Here is a 16,852-nt window from a genome sequence, read left to right as displayed (position 1 = left end):
CCTCTCAGAGTGCTGGGATTACAGGTCTGAGCCACCGTGCCCAGCCATTGCATTTTTATTCACATATACATTGTTCATATGTGAATAAATTTGCCAATCCCTGGTTTAGATCCTTGAAAATTTAGAACATCTTATAATTATATAGCACTTTACAATATACAAAGCACCTTAGCATACATCACCACATTTAATCTTTGTTTTGTAGGGGGATAGGCATTCATGCATTGTAAAGAAGAAAGCTAAAACTCAAGAGTTTAAGTAACTTGCTTCATCAAGGCCACAGAGTCACATACCCAGGTTCTGACTCCAAACTGCATGCTCTTTACATGAAACTCCTCTTTACATGAAACTCTTAAATTACTGCTAGGAAAAGACTTGCAAACTGTAAAGAACTTGTGAATACTGAAAGCAAGTCAGATTGTCTTCTGTTACAAATGTCATTCCAGGTGCATTCATGTAATTAGAGTCATCAAGTACTAAAGATACTAAATTTGTAATAAATTTGAGGGAAAAGCCTTAAAGGAGGACATGACAGTCATAGGAAAGGCATTTTGAAATACATACAGTGCACTGATATGCATTTTTCTTAAGGTATGTTAGAGCTGAACCTACTCAATTTAATATATGCAAAATAAAATAAGCAATTGCCACATTTATCTTGCTCTCTGATGAGATTAGTGTTAACAAATTGTTCCATATGAACAATGTATATGTGAATAAAAATGCAATGGCTGGGCACCGTGGCTCAGACCTGTAATCCCAGCACTCTGAGAGGCTCAGGCAGGTGCATCACAAGGTCAGGAGTTCAAGACCAGCCTGCCCAACATGGTGAAACGCAGTCTCTACTAAAAATACAAAAAATCGGCCAGGCGTGGTGGCAGGCGCCTGTAGTCTCAGCTGCTCGGGAGGCTGAGGCAGGAGAATCGCTTTAACCTGGGAGGCGGAGGTTGCAGTGAGCCAAGATCACGCCACTGCAGTCCAGCCAGGGCGACAGTGCGAGACTCTGTCTCAAAAAAAAAAAAAAAGCAATTATAGCTTCCTCATGCTAAATATTCCATAAATAATATGGTTAGTTCTAAATGGACTTAATACTAAAAAAAAAAAAGGTAAAATAATAGATACCAATTTAACTATAGAGCTTTACTAAAACGAACCAAAAAAATATTTTCAAGGAAAGCCTAGGTGCTTCTTCCTAGTTTGCAAGCCAAGCTTAATCTAAATGGTTGATCATGTTTCTTAAAATATGGCTTAGCCTTAGGGACTCATTTAAAATACACGATATGAGGCACCATCCTTTTTATTTTAGATTTATTCTACAACATACCTTGAGATATAATTTTAGACCTATAAATAGATACGAGGACATCCTGAAATCACTGCAAGCAAAGAAGGAAGATATAAAATCATCAGTTGGGTGCCTGCTATTTTAGGTACTTTCACTTACTTCCTAAAGTGCTCAAAATGAGCTTGTGAAGTATTTTCGCCAGTCATTTTATAGATAAGGAAGCTGAGGCTCAGGACTACTACTAATTTACCCAATGTCACATAGCTGGAATACAAATCTAAACTAGGTTACCTTCAAAACCTGAACTCTTTCCCACTGCCCCATGTGGAATCCCAGTAACACCAAGATCACTGACTGTTATCTCATAAAAACTCATTTTAAGAACTGAACTTTTGGCCGGGCGCGGTGGCTCACACTTGTAATCCCAGCACTTTGGGAGGCCGAGGCGGGCGGATCACGAGGTCAGGAGATCGAGACCACGGTGAAACCCTGTCTCTACTAAAAATACAAAAAAATTAGCCGGGCGTAGTGGCGGGTGCCTGTAGTCCCAGCTACTCGGAGAGGCTGAGGCAGGAGAATTGGCGTGAACCAGGGAGGCGGAGCTTGCAGTGAGCCGAGATTGAGCCACTGCACTCCAGCCTGGGCAACAGAGCGAGACTCCGTCTCAAAAAAAAAAAAAAAAAAAGGAACTGAACTTTTATCTTTATTTGGTGGCTGGCACTTTGTAATTGTAATTCTGCCCGCACTTTAATACTTTAATGAGGACATTTTCTCCACAGCTTTTCATTTCTCCTCTCAAGAAAGTGAATTGAAGCACCTAGATTTAAGTGAGCTTTCCAAGTATGTCTGCAAAAACACATACAGAGAGGTAAAACTTGCTTTGATTCAGAGAATTGCACTAATCAAATGCAAAATGACTATTTACAGCAGAACTCTGTATAAAACTAGTTAATCTTGACCCTACCCACAATAATTAGTCACTGAGGTTCCTTATTCTAATAAGTGGAGGAGAAAACTCCCATTATTTCAGGCTTTAAGTCAACTAGCTTTCTAATATTGATTTATGGTATCATTAAGACTGTCACAGTAATCAAACAGGTTCTGCCAACTGTTTTATCAGTCACCATTTACTTTTAGGAAGTGACAGATTGTAAGAGCCCTGAAGAGAAGGACTTTGCCTTGTATAATTCTCTATCTTCCCTAGGGCCCCAAGCTCAGTGTTTGGCAGAGTAGGCATGTAGTGGCACCTGCTGAATATGCTGCTTACTCAGTAACTTGTCAAGTCAATGCATGTATGTTCAAGATTGGTTCCATAGCACAGTCTCAAGGGCACTGGAAATGTGAGGATATGCTATACCACTACATTGACTGTGAGGGGAACCTGCTAGCACCAGGGAGAAGTGCAGATTTAGCCTTTAACAGGAGACAGAGTAAGTTAATAGTAGGCACTAATGTAGTTCCGAGGATCTAAACATTTAACTAAAAACTGACAGAGATAAACAAAAACTGTCACTAACAGATATCATGAAACTTTTTTCCTTTTACACGATTCCATAATGTAGTGCAATACCTTTCACTGTTCTGCAGAGGGTAATGCCAGCACTCCTGCAGGACTGGCATTGCAGTTTAAATTTCAGTTCCAGTAAAGACATGAAATAAATAATTGTGTGGAAGTGACACTATGGCTTCCTTCTCTTCTGTCTGTAAACACAGACTGGTTTTCTGCGAAGAGGGAAGAAGTTTGCTTCTGCTTTATTTTCACATCTGTAATTTTAATATGCTTTTAAAAAATCCAGGTTATAGAAAAACATAAAGACAGAAGAAACAAATTAGGAGATGACTATTCACATTGTAAAGGGATAAATTCTCCATAGGGTTTCATTAAATACTGAACTCCCCTAAGTCAATGAATTTGGGACTTGATTTAAATGCAGCTTTTCAGGAATATATTTCTTATGTAAAGTGAGGTACACCCATGTATTCATCTTAACTTTCCTCCAAGGACAATCCAGCATTTTGCTTCCATTCACAGGACAGGGGAACAGATAGTACTTGTGAAAGAAGTCAGCGGCCCCTCTTGGACTGCCCTCCTCACCTTTTCGCAGGAGCCAAGGCTGTGAGGGAGCCAAGGCTGTGAGGAATCCAAACAACAAAGTCCCACCTGCAGCCACAGTCCTTCCACTCTCCACCAACAAGGCTCCTTCTACAACCAGAAATTTGCTTCACCTTGGTCCAAAAAAACGTGAATCGGGAACAGTTGTGTATGAGATTTGGAGGCTGCACGGGCCACAAATATGGCCTGTGGCAGATGGGGAAATTCAGAGAAACCGCCTCAACGGCTTCTTGCAGCTAAGCTATTTCATTTCTGCACTGGTTACAAGGTGAGGAAGAGCCCCCTCCTTCACCCCTAAACAATGATGCCCATCAACAGCAAAGGCAGCCCAATTGATAGCTGTGCAAAAAATATGGAAACCGGGCCCCCATCTCTGTGCTGAGTAATATTAATTGGTAAATCGTTTTTTTCCCGTAGAGCAAAAATGGGTGTTTGAAGAACTTACTCCCATGATTCGGCAGTCAAGGAGATGCACAGTAGAGGATCCAAAAGCTGACAACTTGGCCTCCCCTGGGTCGCTTCCAGGGGAGGGCGGCTTCACCGCTCAAACCAGCTGGCCAAGTTCCGTATGCTCTTGGGCCGGTCCCCAGCCCTCTGTACAGCCTGGCACACCCGGCACCAAGGCTCGTCCCAGAAGGAGGTGATGTGGACAGCGTAGCTCCGGCGCCAGTGGAAGTAGCGGCGATAGACCGCGGGGTTGCGGTCGAGGAAAAGCAGGTACGAGGCCAGGGAGGAGGCATTTGGGAAGTCGTCCACGTGGATGAAGGCGCTGCGGGGCACGAAGCGCTCGTAGTTGGCACGGTCTGGGCCCAGCACCACCGGCACCGCCCCAGCGAGCAACGCGTTGCGCCAGAACTTCTCGGTGATATAATCCAGGTGCTGCGAGTTCTCGAAAGCCAGGTAGAACTTGTAGCGGGCCACTGTGTGCAGGAGCCCAATTTCGGGCACCGGCTGCCCGGGCCCGCCCCGGCCGAACACGTCCACAGTCACATGTTGGCTCAGCTGATGGTAGTAGCGGACCCGGGCCTGGCGCTCGTCCCAGTGGCTCACCACCCATGCCACCAGCCCCTGTTTCCTGGACAGTGGCGGGGCCAGGCCTGACGGCGGGTCGCCGGGGTGGCTTCTGGGGTAGAGGTAGCCATAAGGCACAAAGACGTCCGAGTCCGCCCGGTAGGACAGCGTCCAGTTGAAGAGGTTACTTGCCAGGCTTCGCAGCCCCGGGGAGTGCGAGGGCGACTCGAAGTTCATCCAAACCCAGCGCTGGCCCGGGGGCCTGGGGCTGGAGGTCGCCAGGGCTTCTGCCGCCGCCGCTGCCTCCTCGTAGTCCAACACGCGCAGGTCCACCTCCTCGGCAGTGAGCGCCTGGATGCCCCAGGGCGGGGGCCAGTCGGGGGGTCCCTTCACGAGGTCGCGGTGGTGGAAAAGCACGGCCTGAGCCTCTCCGTAGGACGCGCGGTCGGTGAGCAGGCGGCAGCCGCTGATGTTGAAGCGCAGCCGGCAGTCGGGGGGCGGCCTCGGGGCGCTGCCGCGCCCCCCGAAGGGCTCCCACCACAGCAGCACGCCCACCGGTCGCTGCGGGGTTGGCGACGCCCAGGGCAGCGGCGGCAGCTGCCCCCAGCAAGCATAGGTGATCAGCGCTGTACACGTCAAGCCGGCGGCCGCCAGCAGCCAGACGGTCCTTGGCAGCCCCCGGCCTCTGCGCCACCCGCGCCGCCAGCCCGCCGCCGCCGCCGTCGGCGAGCCCCACGGCGCCCCCATGGCGCGAACAGGCAGAGCTGCTTCCGCTCGCCACGCGTCCGCAGGCGTGGAGGAGCGGCACCGGCTCTCATGCTGCAGCTGCGACTCCAGCCGTCGCTGCCGCTCGCCGCTGGCCGGGGAATGGAAGGGGGCGGTGCCGGAATCCAAAGCCCGCGGGCCCGGCCCTGCTCCTCCCAAGTGCCGGGCGGGGCGAGCCGCCAGGGCAAGGTGAGCTGGCCAGGACGCCCAACTGGGCACCGCCCGTCCCTTCCTTCCACTGAGCCCGGGGCCGAGCCGGCCCAACCAGGCCCCGGGAGCCTCCTGCGGCGCCTCCGCCCACTCCTTCTCGCAGCCTGCGCCCGAGGGCTTCGGGCCGCGCCCCACAAGCGCCTCATCCGCTACTTTGATTCTCTCTGAACTGATCCGGTTTCCCTCTGCGCGCGCCCACCGCCCTGGCCCTCGCTCACTGTGGCCCGAACCCTCGCCTTCCAGAGGGAAGGCCCGGTTCATCCCTGGTAAGGTACAGGAGGCTTGAGACCTTCCAAAGCAGCTGCCGCGCAGGAGCAGGCGCTAGAACAGACGGAAGGCGGACCCGGCGCCGCAGAACGGAGGATAGCGGCGGCTTCCTGCCGTTGGGCCTAGCCACCCGCCAGCGACGCCCGCCGGAGGGAGGGATTGAGGGAGGGAGGGAGTCCAGAGGCCGGGGGAACGTGCGAGCAGAGGCGCAGCCACCGCGTCCGTGGCCAGGATCTCGTGGCCCGCCGAGACGGTCGGATTGTGGAGGCAGCCCGCAGCGGCGTGGCCTTCAGAGTCTCTGCATTTGATGAAAAACTTGTTTTCAATGTGAGTGCTCATAAGAACATTCCCTTTGCCTGCCTGCCAGCCCAGTAAAGGATAGAGAACAAAATGTTTTCTTAGCAATCAAAACATGTTCTTTCCTTTGGTCCCCTACCAAATAAGTCTGACTTGCCGGCTCATAGTAGTATTGCTTGTACGAAGACGCACAGGACTCATAAACCAAAGATGAAGATGTGGCCCCCCCAAGGCCCTTGTCGTCAAGGAATTTATTGCCTGTTCAGTGAGATAAATGAATGAATATCACTGTTAATTTTACCAAGCACTTAAGAAACAATTTCTGCACCCATGAAAGTTATGCAAAATAGTTTGGATGATAAAATGATGACGAAGATAAATATTCTAGCACCCAAGTTAAGGGTATAAAGACAGTATCGCACTGGCCTCTTCTACTTTATTAGTGAGGCGACACTGGAGACATCTACGTCTACAGTCACTTGAGAAATTTTTTACCTACGGGTTGAATTTGAATTTCTGGGTGTTGGCTTTGGTTTATGATATTCAACTTTTATTCAGGGGATTTCCAGATAGATCAGGGGCGGGGCTACTGACCTAAGGAGAGGAGGAAGTTTTGAGAGAAGTTTTAGTAGATCACAGCTGTGCATCAGTGGAGTCTCACTGATACTAGGGGAGAAATAGACAGTGCTGGGAATGGGGCAATCCTGCCAGGTGTTTTTGATGTTATGCCTACAGAAAATAAATTTGGGTTAGCCATATGAATTTATTGCTAAGAATGTTTTCATTAAAAATCAAGTATAGGCCAGGCGCGGTGGCTAACGCCTATAATCCCAGCACTTTGGGAGGCCGAGGCGGGCGGATCCCGAGGTCAGGAGATCGAGACCATCCTGGCTAACATGGTGAAACCCCGTCTTTACTAAAAATCAAAAAAATTAGCCAGGCGTAGTGGCGGGCGCCTGTAGTCCCAGCTACTCGGGAAGCTGAGGCAGGAGAATGGCGTCAACCCAGGAGGCGGAGCTTGCAGTGAGCCAAGATCGCGCCACTGCACTCCAGCCTGGGCGACAAAGCGAGACTCCGTCTCAAAAAAAACAAAAACAAACAAACAAACAAAAAATCAAGCATAGAGTGTAAAAGCTTCTATAAAACTGGCTTCTGGTGGCGCTCTCTGCAGGGCCACGGCCTCAGTTTGGAGACTAGATGGAGGGTGTTAGGTGTTCTGGCTAGGCCCATCAACCTAGTGACATTTCCTCCTGCACAGTAAAACCTTTCATAATGCTTCTGGGATTTTTTTGTTTGTTTGAAAAACAGAAATTAGAAATCAAATATTTTATTTGAAATTAGACATTTCAGTGACTTTTCCACTCTTAATTAAAAGAAAAAGCTATAAATGCACAAATAACTTTATTTGGTTTCAACCAAATAAAGGAAGAGGTGTATTGGCTTCTCTTTTTGTGCAATTCAAGAATCCAGCCATTTATTTACATTCTTCTCCCACTTCAGTTAAATAAGACATCACAGATAGAGCCTAACATTGTGTCTGGCACATGGCCGGCAGGCATTTGGGAAATATTACCCTGCTTGATTGCTTCCTTCCACCACTCCCGATTTTCTCTTAAGCCTCCGAATGTTCCAATTAAGCCATCTTTTTACCTGAAGAATGCCCGAGGTCTCATGTATATCAATTTTCTTTGTGCCCTCTTACGTCGGTAGGGTTGAGACCACAAACTGCCCCTACTGTACCCTTACTTGGTGTGGGAGGAGGGGATACTAGGCAGTAAGGTGTGTCTGGATCAATGGAAACCAGTCATGACTTCGCAAATTGCTGGTTAAAGGTCATACGTGATCATTGCGCATCTCATACATGCACAAACATTCACAGGGGACTGGATTGTTCTTATTTTAAAAGAGCCATTGGTAGGGTAGAGGGGAAGGAAAGGGAGGAAAGGAGTTATGGGAAATTAATAAATTTATTCACTTGTTCATTTAACAAATTGGGAAACAAATGTAAAACACCGTTTCTACTTTCAGAAATCTACAAGAGAAACAGATAGTGGGGAGGGAAGGGATCATGGAAGGATTTGAGAAGGTGGCTCCTGGAATAATTAGGAATCATTACAGTGCAGAGGAAGAGGGCTGAGATGTTAGTTTCCACAGAGGGAGCAGCACTGCAGAGGCCAGGGAGGGAATACTGGGGCAGTAGGCGAGGAATTACTAGGGTATAGTTTGGCGAAGGAGATGGGGTTTATCCTGCAGGCTGTCGAGAAAGTCCTTGGAAGACTTTAACAAAGGAAGGAAGCGATATTCATTTTTAAAACGAATTCTTATTTTTATTATGTATGAGGAGGGTGAGTATATGGATGGGGACATGGGGGGGCTGCAGAATGCTGACTGTTTGTTAATGTAGGCTCTGGTTAATGGGTGTGTTTGGTTAAGGAAATTCATCAAACTGTATGCTTACATATGTACTTTTGTGGGTGGATATTATACTTTAGAAAAAAGTTTCTAAGAAAAAATCATTCTGTCATTAGTAAAGAGTGAGTTGGGTAAAAATAGGGTAAGAGTAGGGGTGTGGTGGTGTTCAGTTGGAAAGTTATTGCTGTAATTCAGATGTGAAATAAAGAGGGCCTGAACTGAGACAGTAGCTGTGAGGATGAGGAAGAAAATTAAAGGAGGATAGATTCAGAGAGATTTAGGAGGCTGGTTCCTTTCTTTGGGAAGCCTTTCTGGATACCCACAAACATATATCCAGGGTAGTTTACAGGGCCCTCCTGTGCGCTCTCACACATGCTGCACCTTTCAGAACATCATGGGACATCCAGAGATCATGACTGTTTCATTCATAACTCCATCCTGAACACCCATCATGGAACCAGGTATCTAGTAGTGAATATTTGTTGAATGAATGTATGCCCTTAATGTATTACCGAAATTATCCGTTGGTATCTCTTTCCCCACTACAAAATGGGAAGACATCGGAGATCTTGGCTATGTGAATGACGTGCTATGACCTTGAAATGTCCCTTAAGCTTTCAGTGGAAAATATTGTACATGTATTGAAATGATATCAAATTAGACTTCTCTCATTGGCCAAACCTGGGATGAGTGCTCATTCTTGAAGCAATCACTGTGGTCAGGGAATGGGTACTCTCTTTAGACCCTCTTCTGGAGCTAGAATCAGTCCCATCTGAATAACAGATGTGGAATAATCTGTTGTTATTGAATAACAGTGCGGGGAGAGAAGTTACCCAAAAGAAAAAATGAAGTGGTGTTACCTGAAAAGAGGGAAAGGATGCTAGGTGGGCAAAAACATGTCTGCTACCCATGTGGAAGGAGATACTACTATTCTTACAATGCAGAGGCTGGACTAAATGAACTCTAAATCATCTTAGATTCAGAACATGGAAGAACAGTCCATGATTCTTTTACATTTGGTGACGAATGATTCTTTGTGCATTTAAAGGCCTCTCAGTTTCCACAAAATATTGCACAGAAAGAACTGGCTTTCAGTTGCCAGCATGAAGATGAGATCAGGCATGGAGAAGGGTCTTTGGACCCTGAGGGTTGCAAAAGTAGTGCAGAAGAAAGCTCCATAATTCAAGACTCAATTTATGACACTGAATGAGCAATGAACTCACAGCATGCCAAAAGTGACCTATTCGGTTCCAAAATTTTACATTGGACAGTATTCTTTGCAAGAACCAAGCCAACTGTGGTTCCTAAAATTCGAACTCATTCCTTATTCTTTATAAACTATCCTAGTTCATTTTAAAGCCTCTCCCAGTGTTAACTCACCAGAGACAGATTTGATGTTTCCTATGGAAGCCCCAGAATAGGTTCTGACTGCCTAGCTTTCTACGTGGAGCCAAGCTCTGTCAGCATAAACTCCCTGAGATTCAGGCTACCCTCAAATGGGTTGTTACCCTTGGTTGGATCTGAGATTTCTGTATCCGAACATTGGCCTGCTAAGTATGTTTTAATTTTTTTTCCTTGAAGAGAGAAAAAGGCAGTTGAGTCCCTTCTTACATTGTGTACTTACCAGGAAATGCTGAGGGCGTCAGTGAGCAGGTGCAGTTGGAATGGCTAATCTGTGTGCAAATAGGTGGAAACAGTTTCCTTTGTCAGGAACAATTTTTTAACCTTGCATAGTTGGACAGATAAGTATGGAATGGACTGTTGGTTAAAAAATCAAAAATTGTGTACAATCAACGACACCCACAATCTATTGTTCATTGCTCTGCTAAATCTTTTATAGAAAAATAAAACTGCTGCTGTAATCCCAGCACTTTGAGAGGCTGAGGTGGGCAGATCACATAAGGTCAGGAGATCGAGACCAGCCTGGCCAACATGGTAAAAACCCATCTCTTCTAAAAATACACACACAAAAAAATTAGCTGGGCATGGTAGCTCATGCCTGCAGTTCCAGCTACTCAGGAGGCGGAAGCATGAGAATCACTAGAACCTAGGAGGCGGAGGTTGCAGTGAGCTGAGATCATGCCACTACACTCCAGCCTGACTCTGTCAAGAAAAAAAAAAAAAAGGAAAAGTAAACCTAACACAAATTTATAAGTGCTTTTCTTTTCATCTAAGTGTGAAAATGTACTAGCCCTAAAAGAAATTGTTATAGATAGTCAATATGGGAATTTATTATATTTACTTTAGAGTTACACTTTTTATGCACTCAAGTTCTTCCTGTACACTTACTTAACAGAATAGGAAATGCAAGAATTGTGGATGCTCAGAAAAATGGACATAGTGAAGTTTTGGTTAAAATCGGAAATGCAGTCGTCCCTCCATATCCATTTGCACAGAAAGAACTAGCTTTCAGTTGCAAGCATGAAGATGAGATCAGGCATGGAGAAGGGTTTTTGGACGCTGAGAGTTGCAAAAGTAGTGTAGAAGAACCTGCATGGATATCAAAATCTATAGATGCTTAAGTCCCCTATATAAAATGGTATAGTATTTGTATATAACCTGCACAATCATCCAGTGTACTTTAATCTCTAGATTACTTTATAATATCTAATAAAATGTAAATGCTATGTAAATAGTTGTTATACTCTATTGTTTAAGGAATAATGACCAAAAAAAAAAAAAAGATGTGTACATGTTCAGTACAGATGGAACCATCCTTTTTTTTTCCGAGTGTTTTCAATCCAAGTTTGGTTGAATCCAAGGATATGAAACACACAGATATGGAGGCTGACTGTATTTTCATGATATTTTAAATATTTCAAGTGTTTACCTCTACATTCTCGTTAAACTACCTTTTCCTAAAATAGAATTTATTTTCAGTCACGTGGAAAAAATTATAGCATACAAGGCTTACACAAAATAAAATTATTTTGACACTGAGATAAACATGTTAACATCATACAGTGCAGTGCCTGGCATATGCCTGACAAATATTTAATACATATTTATTAAATAAATGCATGAATGAATGAACATCACTATTTATGTTACATTTCTTGAGGCACTAATGAAACAATTTAATTCCTGCACTTATGAAAATTTATATGAAAGAATTTGGACTATAAAATAATGATTAAGATAAATATTATGGTACCCAAGCATAGGGTAAAAACGGTAACTATCACATTGTCCTTCCCAGATCTAATCCAGATTCACTAACACTGTTCCTTGCCACCATCCGAAGTCTACTTGAATCCTCAAATGAGTTAGCACAAATCCTGTACAGTTTCAGAAACTCAAATATGTGTGGTCTGGGCTTACTGTGGTACCTGCTCTCAGTACTTCTATGTGGCTGCACCCTAACTCAAGGTAGCCAGAGTCTAACTCAGAGAGGTAGACCAACTCTCTCCAGATGGAGGAAGGATCTTGAGTACCCTCTTCCTCCCCTTTTCTGGCCTCATTTCTTACACAGACCCAGGACATGCTTCATGGAAGAAAATAGAGAAATGATGTCTTTTCCCTACAGGTAGGGTGATTCTTCTTTGACCACACCAACAGCCAATTAGCACAGAACAGTGGTTCTAACTGGGTTCGGTCACATTCCTTCCTATGATTCTTCCTCTAAAAGGGCCTGGGGCACTTGCAATATTAAGAAATGCTTGTTGGATTGAAGTGGACAAAATTAGGGACATATAGTAGATTTTTGACAAGTATAGAAAATGAAAGGGTAAATGCGTGTTTGCTTATGTTACAAGGAAGAAAACATTCTGAAGTCGGACAGCCAATTTTATAGTTCCAGATCATGCTTTCTGTGGCCAAATAAACCACAGCCCAGAAGTCTTGCACAATGTATAAGGGTGAAATCACATTAATAATGCTGGCTATAATAATATTATTTTTAACCACTCCAGAGAAAATGTTTGGTCTGTATTTAATCTTAGTAATGTTTAGTGCAAGTCAATAAACTTTTGGTCATGGGCAGGGGGAGGGAGGGGGGGAGAGAGAGAGAGGGAAAGAGACAGAGAGACATAACTGCATTGCAGGAACAACTGTTCGGGCAGCACCATTGGGCACTGCATGAAAAGATAGCCTCTTTCTTGAGTGAGCTCACTGTTCAAACACTTAGTTTCCTGGATCATCCAAGGCAGCAGGGAAATAGCGGCAAGTCTTCAATGAAAAACATAGATGCATTCTGATCACCCATTCACTGAGCCCACTCTTCATCTTCCACCACTGAATAGCTGTTTAGCTTCCTTGGCTCCTTTGAAGCTCCCCCATTTCCCGATTCACAGTTTGATAAATACTGATGAAGATTGCTAGTAGAGATTTTGATACGATGACCCCAGTATCTGCTGAGTTACTTAAAAAGATAAAACACTTCAGGTTTTATTTACTTTTATATAATATGGCATGACTCCTTTATCATTATCAGGCTTGTGGTGCTATTTTCAAAGTGTTTCCAAGCAATACAGGACTGAGAATTGTTCTATATTGATATTTGTAGGGGTACATTAGGGTCAGATCTTATTTGGGCTTACAAATCTGCAAAAGCTATAACTTCCATTCAGTAACATTTATTGAATGCCAATTATTTGCCAGGCATATGAGGTGTAACTGAACAAACAAAAAATATCTGCCGTTGTGGGACATGCTGGCTATCATACTCAACCCACCCATTTTAATTATAGCTTCAAAGCAATTCCACACCTGAGTCCAAAGGTTGATGTCAGAAGCTGTGAATGTATTAGACTTTCAGTAACCCTGACCAGATGCCTTTTGAAACCATATTTCCTTGATTGCCTTATCAATTCATCCTTTATGACTTCTGTATTGATCAAGTGTCATTGTCAGAGTAAAAAATTAGACACTTGTCTTTGCAACTTTCTCATCCCCATTTACCATTTGTTAGGCAAGGCTTTTCAGAATGTCAAAAAAAAAATTTCAAGTTAAAAGGAAGCAAGTTTCCTTTGGGGGAAGGAGGTAGACATGAGTCCCTCCACCCAATACTTTCCACCCTCTCTCCTTTAGTTATGGAGACGTGATGTGGAATTATAAATTAGAAGGAAGCTATTTAGCCCACAAACATGTGCTCCAAGCCAGAACTGTAATTAAGCAGATAAAACTAAAGGTAGCTGTATTAATTAGGATTTTTTTGGTTACAAACAGCACGTATAGGGAAAACCACCCATCACAAGCCCTGCTGTGTAGACACAATGTTCAGCAGATCTCTATAACTTTTTTTTTTTTTTTTTTGAGACGGAGTCTCGCTCTTGTCACCCAGGTTGGAGTGCAGTGGCGCGATCTCGGCTCACTGCAAGCTCCGCCTCCCGGGTTCACGCCATTCTCCTGCCTCAGCCTCTCCGAGTAGCTGGGACTACAGGTGCCCGCTACCACGCCCGGCTAATTTTTTGTATTTTTAGTAGAGACGGGGTTTCACCGTGATCTCGATCTCCTGACCTCGTGATCCGCCCGCCTCGGCCTCCCAAAGTGCTGGGATTACAAGCGTGAGCCACTGCGCCCGGCCAGATCTCTATAACTTATTCACCTTGCACAACTGAAATTTTATGCTTTTTGACTAGCAATTCCCCCATTCTCCCTAGCAGTCCCCCACTCCCGCCCCTGGCAACTGCTCTTTTATTCCATGTATTTGACTGCTGTAGATTCCACATATAAGTGGAATCGTGCAGTATTCGTCCTTCTGGAACTGACTTATTACATTCAGCGTAATGTTCTCCAGGTTCATCCATGTTAACCTCCAATCCCCCGTCTCTGTGTGTGTGTGTGTTTTGATAGGAGCTGAAACATTCTGGAAACTAAGGAGGCGTAGTTCTTAAAATGGACCATGTTGACTACAAAATTGATCACCCTATTTTCATCCAAAGTCCTACTGATTTCTTCCTTCCAGAGTGTAAACTTGCAGATTTCTGTCAGGATTAGGGAGAGAGTAATCTAGGCTATGAAGAACACATAAGGAGTTTCATATGTGTTGTATGGGAGGAGGTGGAAAACTTAAAATGCCAAGTGTAGAAAAATTGGATACAGAATGAATGCTCATCAATAAGGCCGAGGTTAAGTAAATTTTGGTACAGCCATATCACGACATATAACCTATAAAATCATAATTTAGACAAATATTTTACATAGGAAAATGATCATAATGTATGGCTAAGTGAAAAAATGAGGGCCATAAAATGCATATAATATGACACCACGTTTATTAAAACCAAAAACCTCTTCATTTTATAATTTCTATCTCTGTAAATATTTCAGTTGTAAGATAAAGGATGTGTTAATAAGATAAACCATGGGATAGAGTGTGGAGAGCCAAATTCACATTCCCATGCATTGGCAAAGCCTGCAGACAGGGAAGTAGGTGGGATGGCAAAGACCACCACCGAAGATCCTGTTATGGGTACCTTCCTGTTCTTACCAGATCAGTGAAGCGCTGTGAATGGCTTTTCATAGTTAATAGTTAGCATAAGACAGACTGCAGAGGCCGCATCAAAGGAAGACAAAAATAGTTATTGTGTGAACTTTTGACCCCTGGCATGTATAAAAGCACTGAATAAACCAGAGCTTGTCGGCGCTTCCCTATCAGGGGACCGTCCCTCCTAATCCCGCTTCTCTGTGTCTTTCTTTCATCATTCTTCTCACTACTTCTCGGTGCATCCCTGAATAACCCCTGTGGCAGGACCGCTAGAATAGAGCTCTTTAAAAATAAGATTAAAGGCTGGGCGTGGTGGCTCACGCCTGTAATCCCAGCACTTTGGGAGGCGGGGGCAGGCGGATCACGACGTCAGGAGATCCAGACTATTCCGGCTAACACGGTGAAACTCCGTCTCTACTAAAAATACAAAAGATTAGCGGGGCGTGGTAGTGGGCGCTGTAGTCCCAGCTACTCGGGAGGCTGAGGCAGGAGAATGGCGTGAACCCGGGAGGCGGAGCTTGCTGTAAGCCGAGATAGCGCCACTGCACTCCAGCCTGGGCAACAGAGCGAGACTCCGTCTCAAAAAAAAAAAAAAAAAAAAAATTAAAAATTTGTCTTAAAAAAAAAAAAATCTGAGGCCGGGCGCGGTGGCTCAAGCCTGTAATCCCAGCACTTTGAGAGGCCGAGGCGGGCGGATCACGAGGTCAGGAGATCGAGACCATCCTGGCTAACACGGTGAAACCCCGTCTCTACTAAAAATACAAAAAATTAGCTGGGCGTGTTGGCGGGCGCCTGTAGTCCCAGCGACCCTGGAGGCTGAGGCAGGAGAATGGCGTGAACCCCGGAGGCGGAGCTTGCAGTGAGCCGAGATCGCGCCACTGCACTCCAGCCTGGGGGACAGAGCGAGACTCCGTCTCAAAAAAAAAAAAAAAAAAAGAAATCTGTCCCAACGGATGCAGCTGTAAGAAAATAGTTTTCCCAATCAATTTGGTCTTTTATTTTCTACTTTTAATCTGTGTACTTCAAAGATGCTTTTGCCATGACTATTTGGCCAAATTAATTAGTGGGCTGTGGCTGGGCATGGTGGTTCATGCCTGTAATCCCAGCACTTCGGGAGGCCAACGCGGGTGGATTGCTGAAGCCCAGGAGTTTGAGACCAGCCTGTGCAACATGGTAAACTCTCATCTCTACTAAAAATACAAAAATTAGCTGGGCATGGTGGTGCATGCCTGTAATCCCAACTACTTGTGGGACTGAGGCAGGAGGATACTTTGAGCCCAAGAAGCCAATGCTGCAGTTAGCTGTGATTGCGCCAGTGTACTCCAGCCAAGGCGACAAGGTAAGAGGAAAAAAAAAGCAGGCTGTAAGCCCTTATGACACCAAGTTATCCAGTATCTGCAGTGACTATTTCTGGCATGAATTGAGGAAACTCTGAGGAAACGGAAACTGAGGACCCTAAGACAGAAACAGAAACTGAGACAGAAATAGAAACTAAGGGCCCCGAAACTCAAAGACCCTGGAGCCAGGAGGCAGATAAAATGAAAAGGGAAAGTGAGCAAGTTGCAAACATGTTTGGAAAAAAACAGCATTTTTGTTTTATTCCAGATCACAGTAGGAGTGTTTCTAGGGTATTACATCATTAAGTCTGAAAATGACTGTTGGCTTAAGATTGCTGTATATTTTTATAATTTTAAAGAAACCTCCTTGTAATCCTGCTTTATTAAGAAAAAAACTTATTGAGTTAAAAAGCAAAACAAAACAGTTGCATCATATTACATAGTAACTTTAAAAAATCATATTCTATCTTGGGCATTTTAGGTGGCTTCAGTTATTCACTATTATAAGTAATGCCTGTACATGATTCTAGTTGGGAAAATACGCAATGGGGCAATGAAGAACAGAATTCAACTACAAAAGGAACCAGGTCCCCAGAGTGGAATAAGAATGAAACTTTAACACAGAAACAGTGCCATGAGAACAACTCTTAGTAGTAGAGGATGGTCAGAAAAGGAGAGATTCAGAGCACCCAGCCCAGGCAGCAAATCTGAAAATAAATGAAAAGGAG

General features: G+C 44.7%; 2 protein-coding genes across 2 annotated transcripts in view; one reads left to right on the top strand and one right to left on the bottom strand.

Moving 5' to 3' along the window:
* The window catches only part of MRE11 (MRE11 homolog, double strand break repair nuclease), a 353,252-nt gene that overhangs the window by 212,262 nt on the left and 124,138 nt on the right, over window positions 1-16,852 (top strand). The window lies entirely within an intron of this gene.
* On the bottom strand, window positions 2,968-5,530 carry FUT4 (fucosyltransferase 4). The gene is given in 2 exon segments (XM_032167182.2): window positions 2,968-5,506; window positions 5,509-5,530. Coding segments are annotated over 2 exon segments (1,593 nt in total). The 3' UTR covers window positions 2,968-3,935.

This window comes from Hylobates moloch, unplaced genomic scaffold (assembly GCF_009828535.3).
Source record: "Hylobates moloch isolate HMO894 unplaced genomic scaffold, HMol_V3 SCAFFOLD_11, whole genome shotgun sequence".
NCBI classification, from domain to species: Eukaryota; Metazoa; Chordata; class Mammalia; order Primates; family Hylobatidae; genus Hylobates; species Hylobates moloch.
Note: the sequence above shows the minus strand (reverse complement) of the source record. Positions and strands in the feature narration are given on the sequence as shown.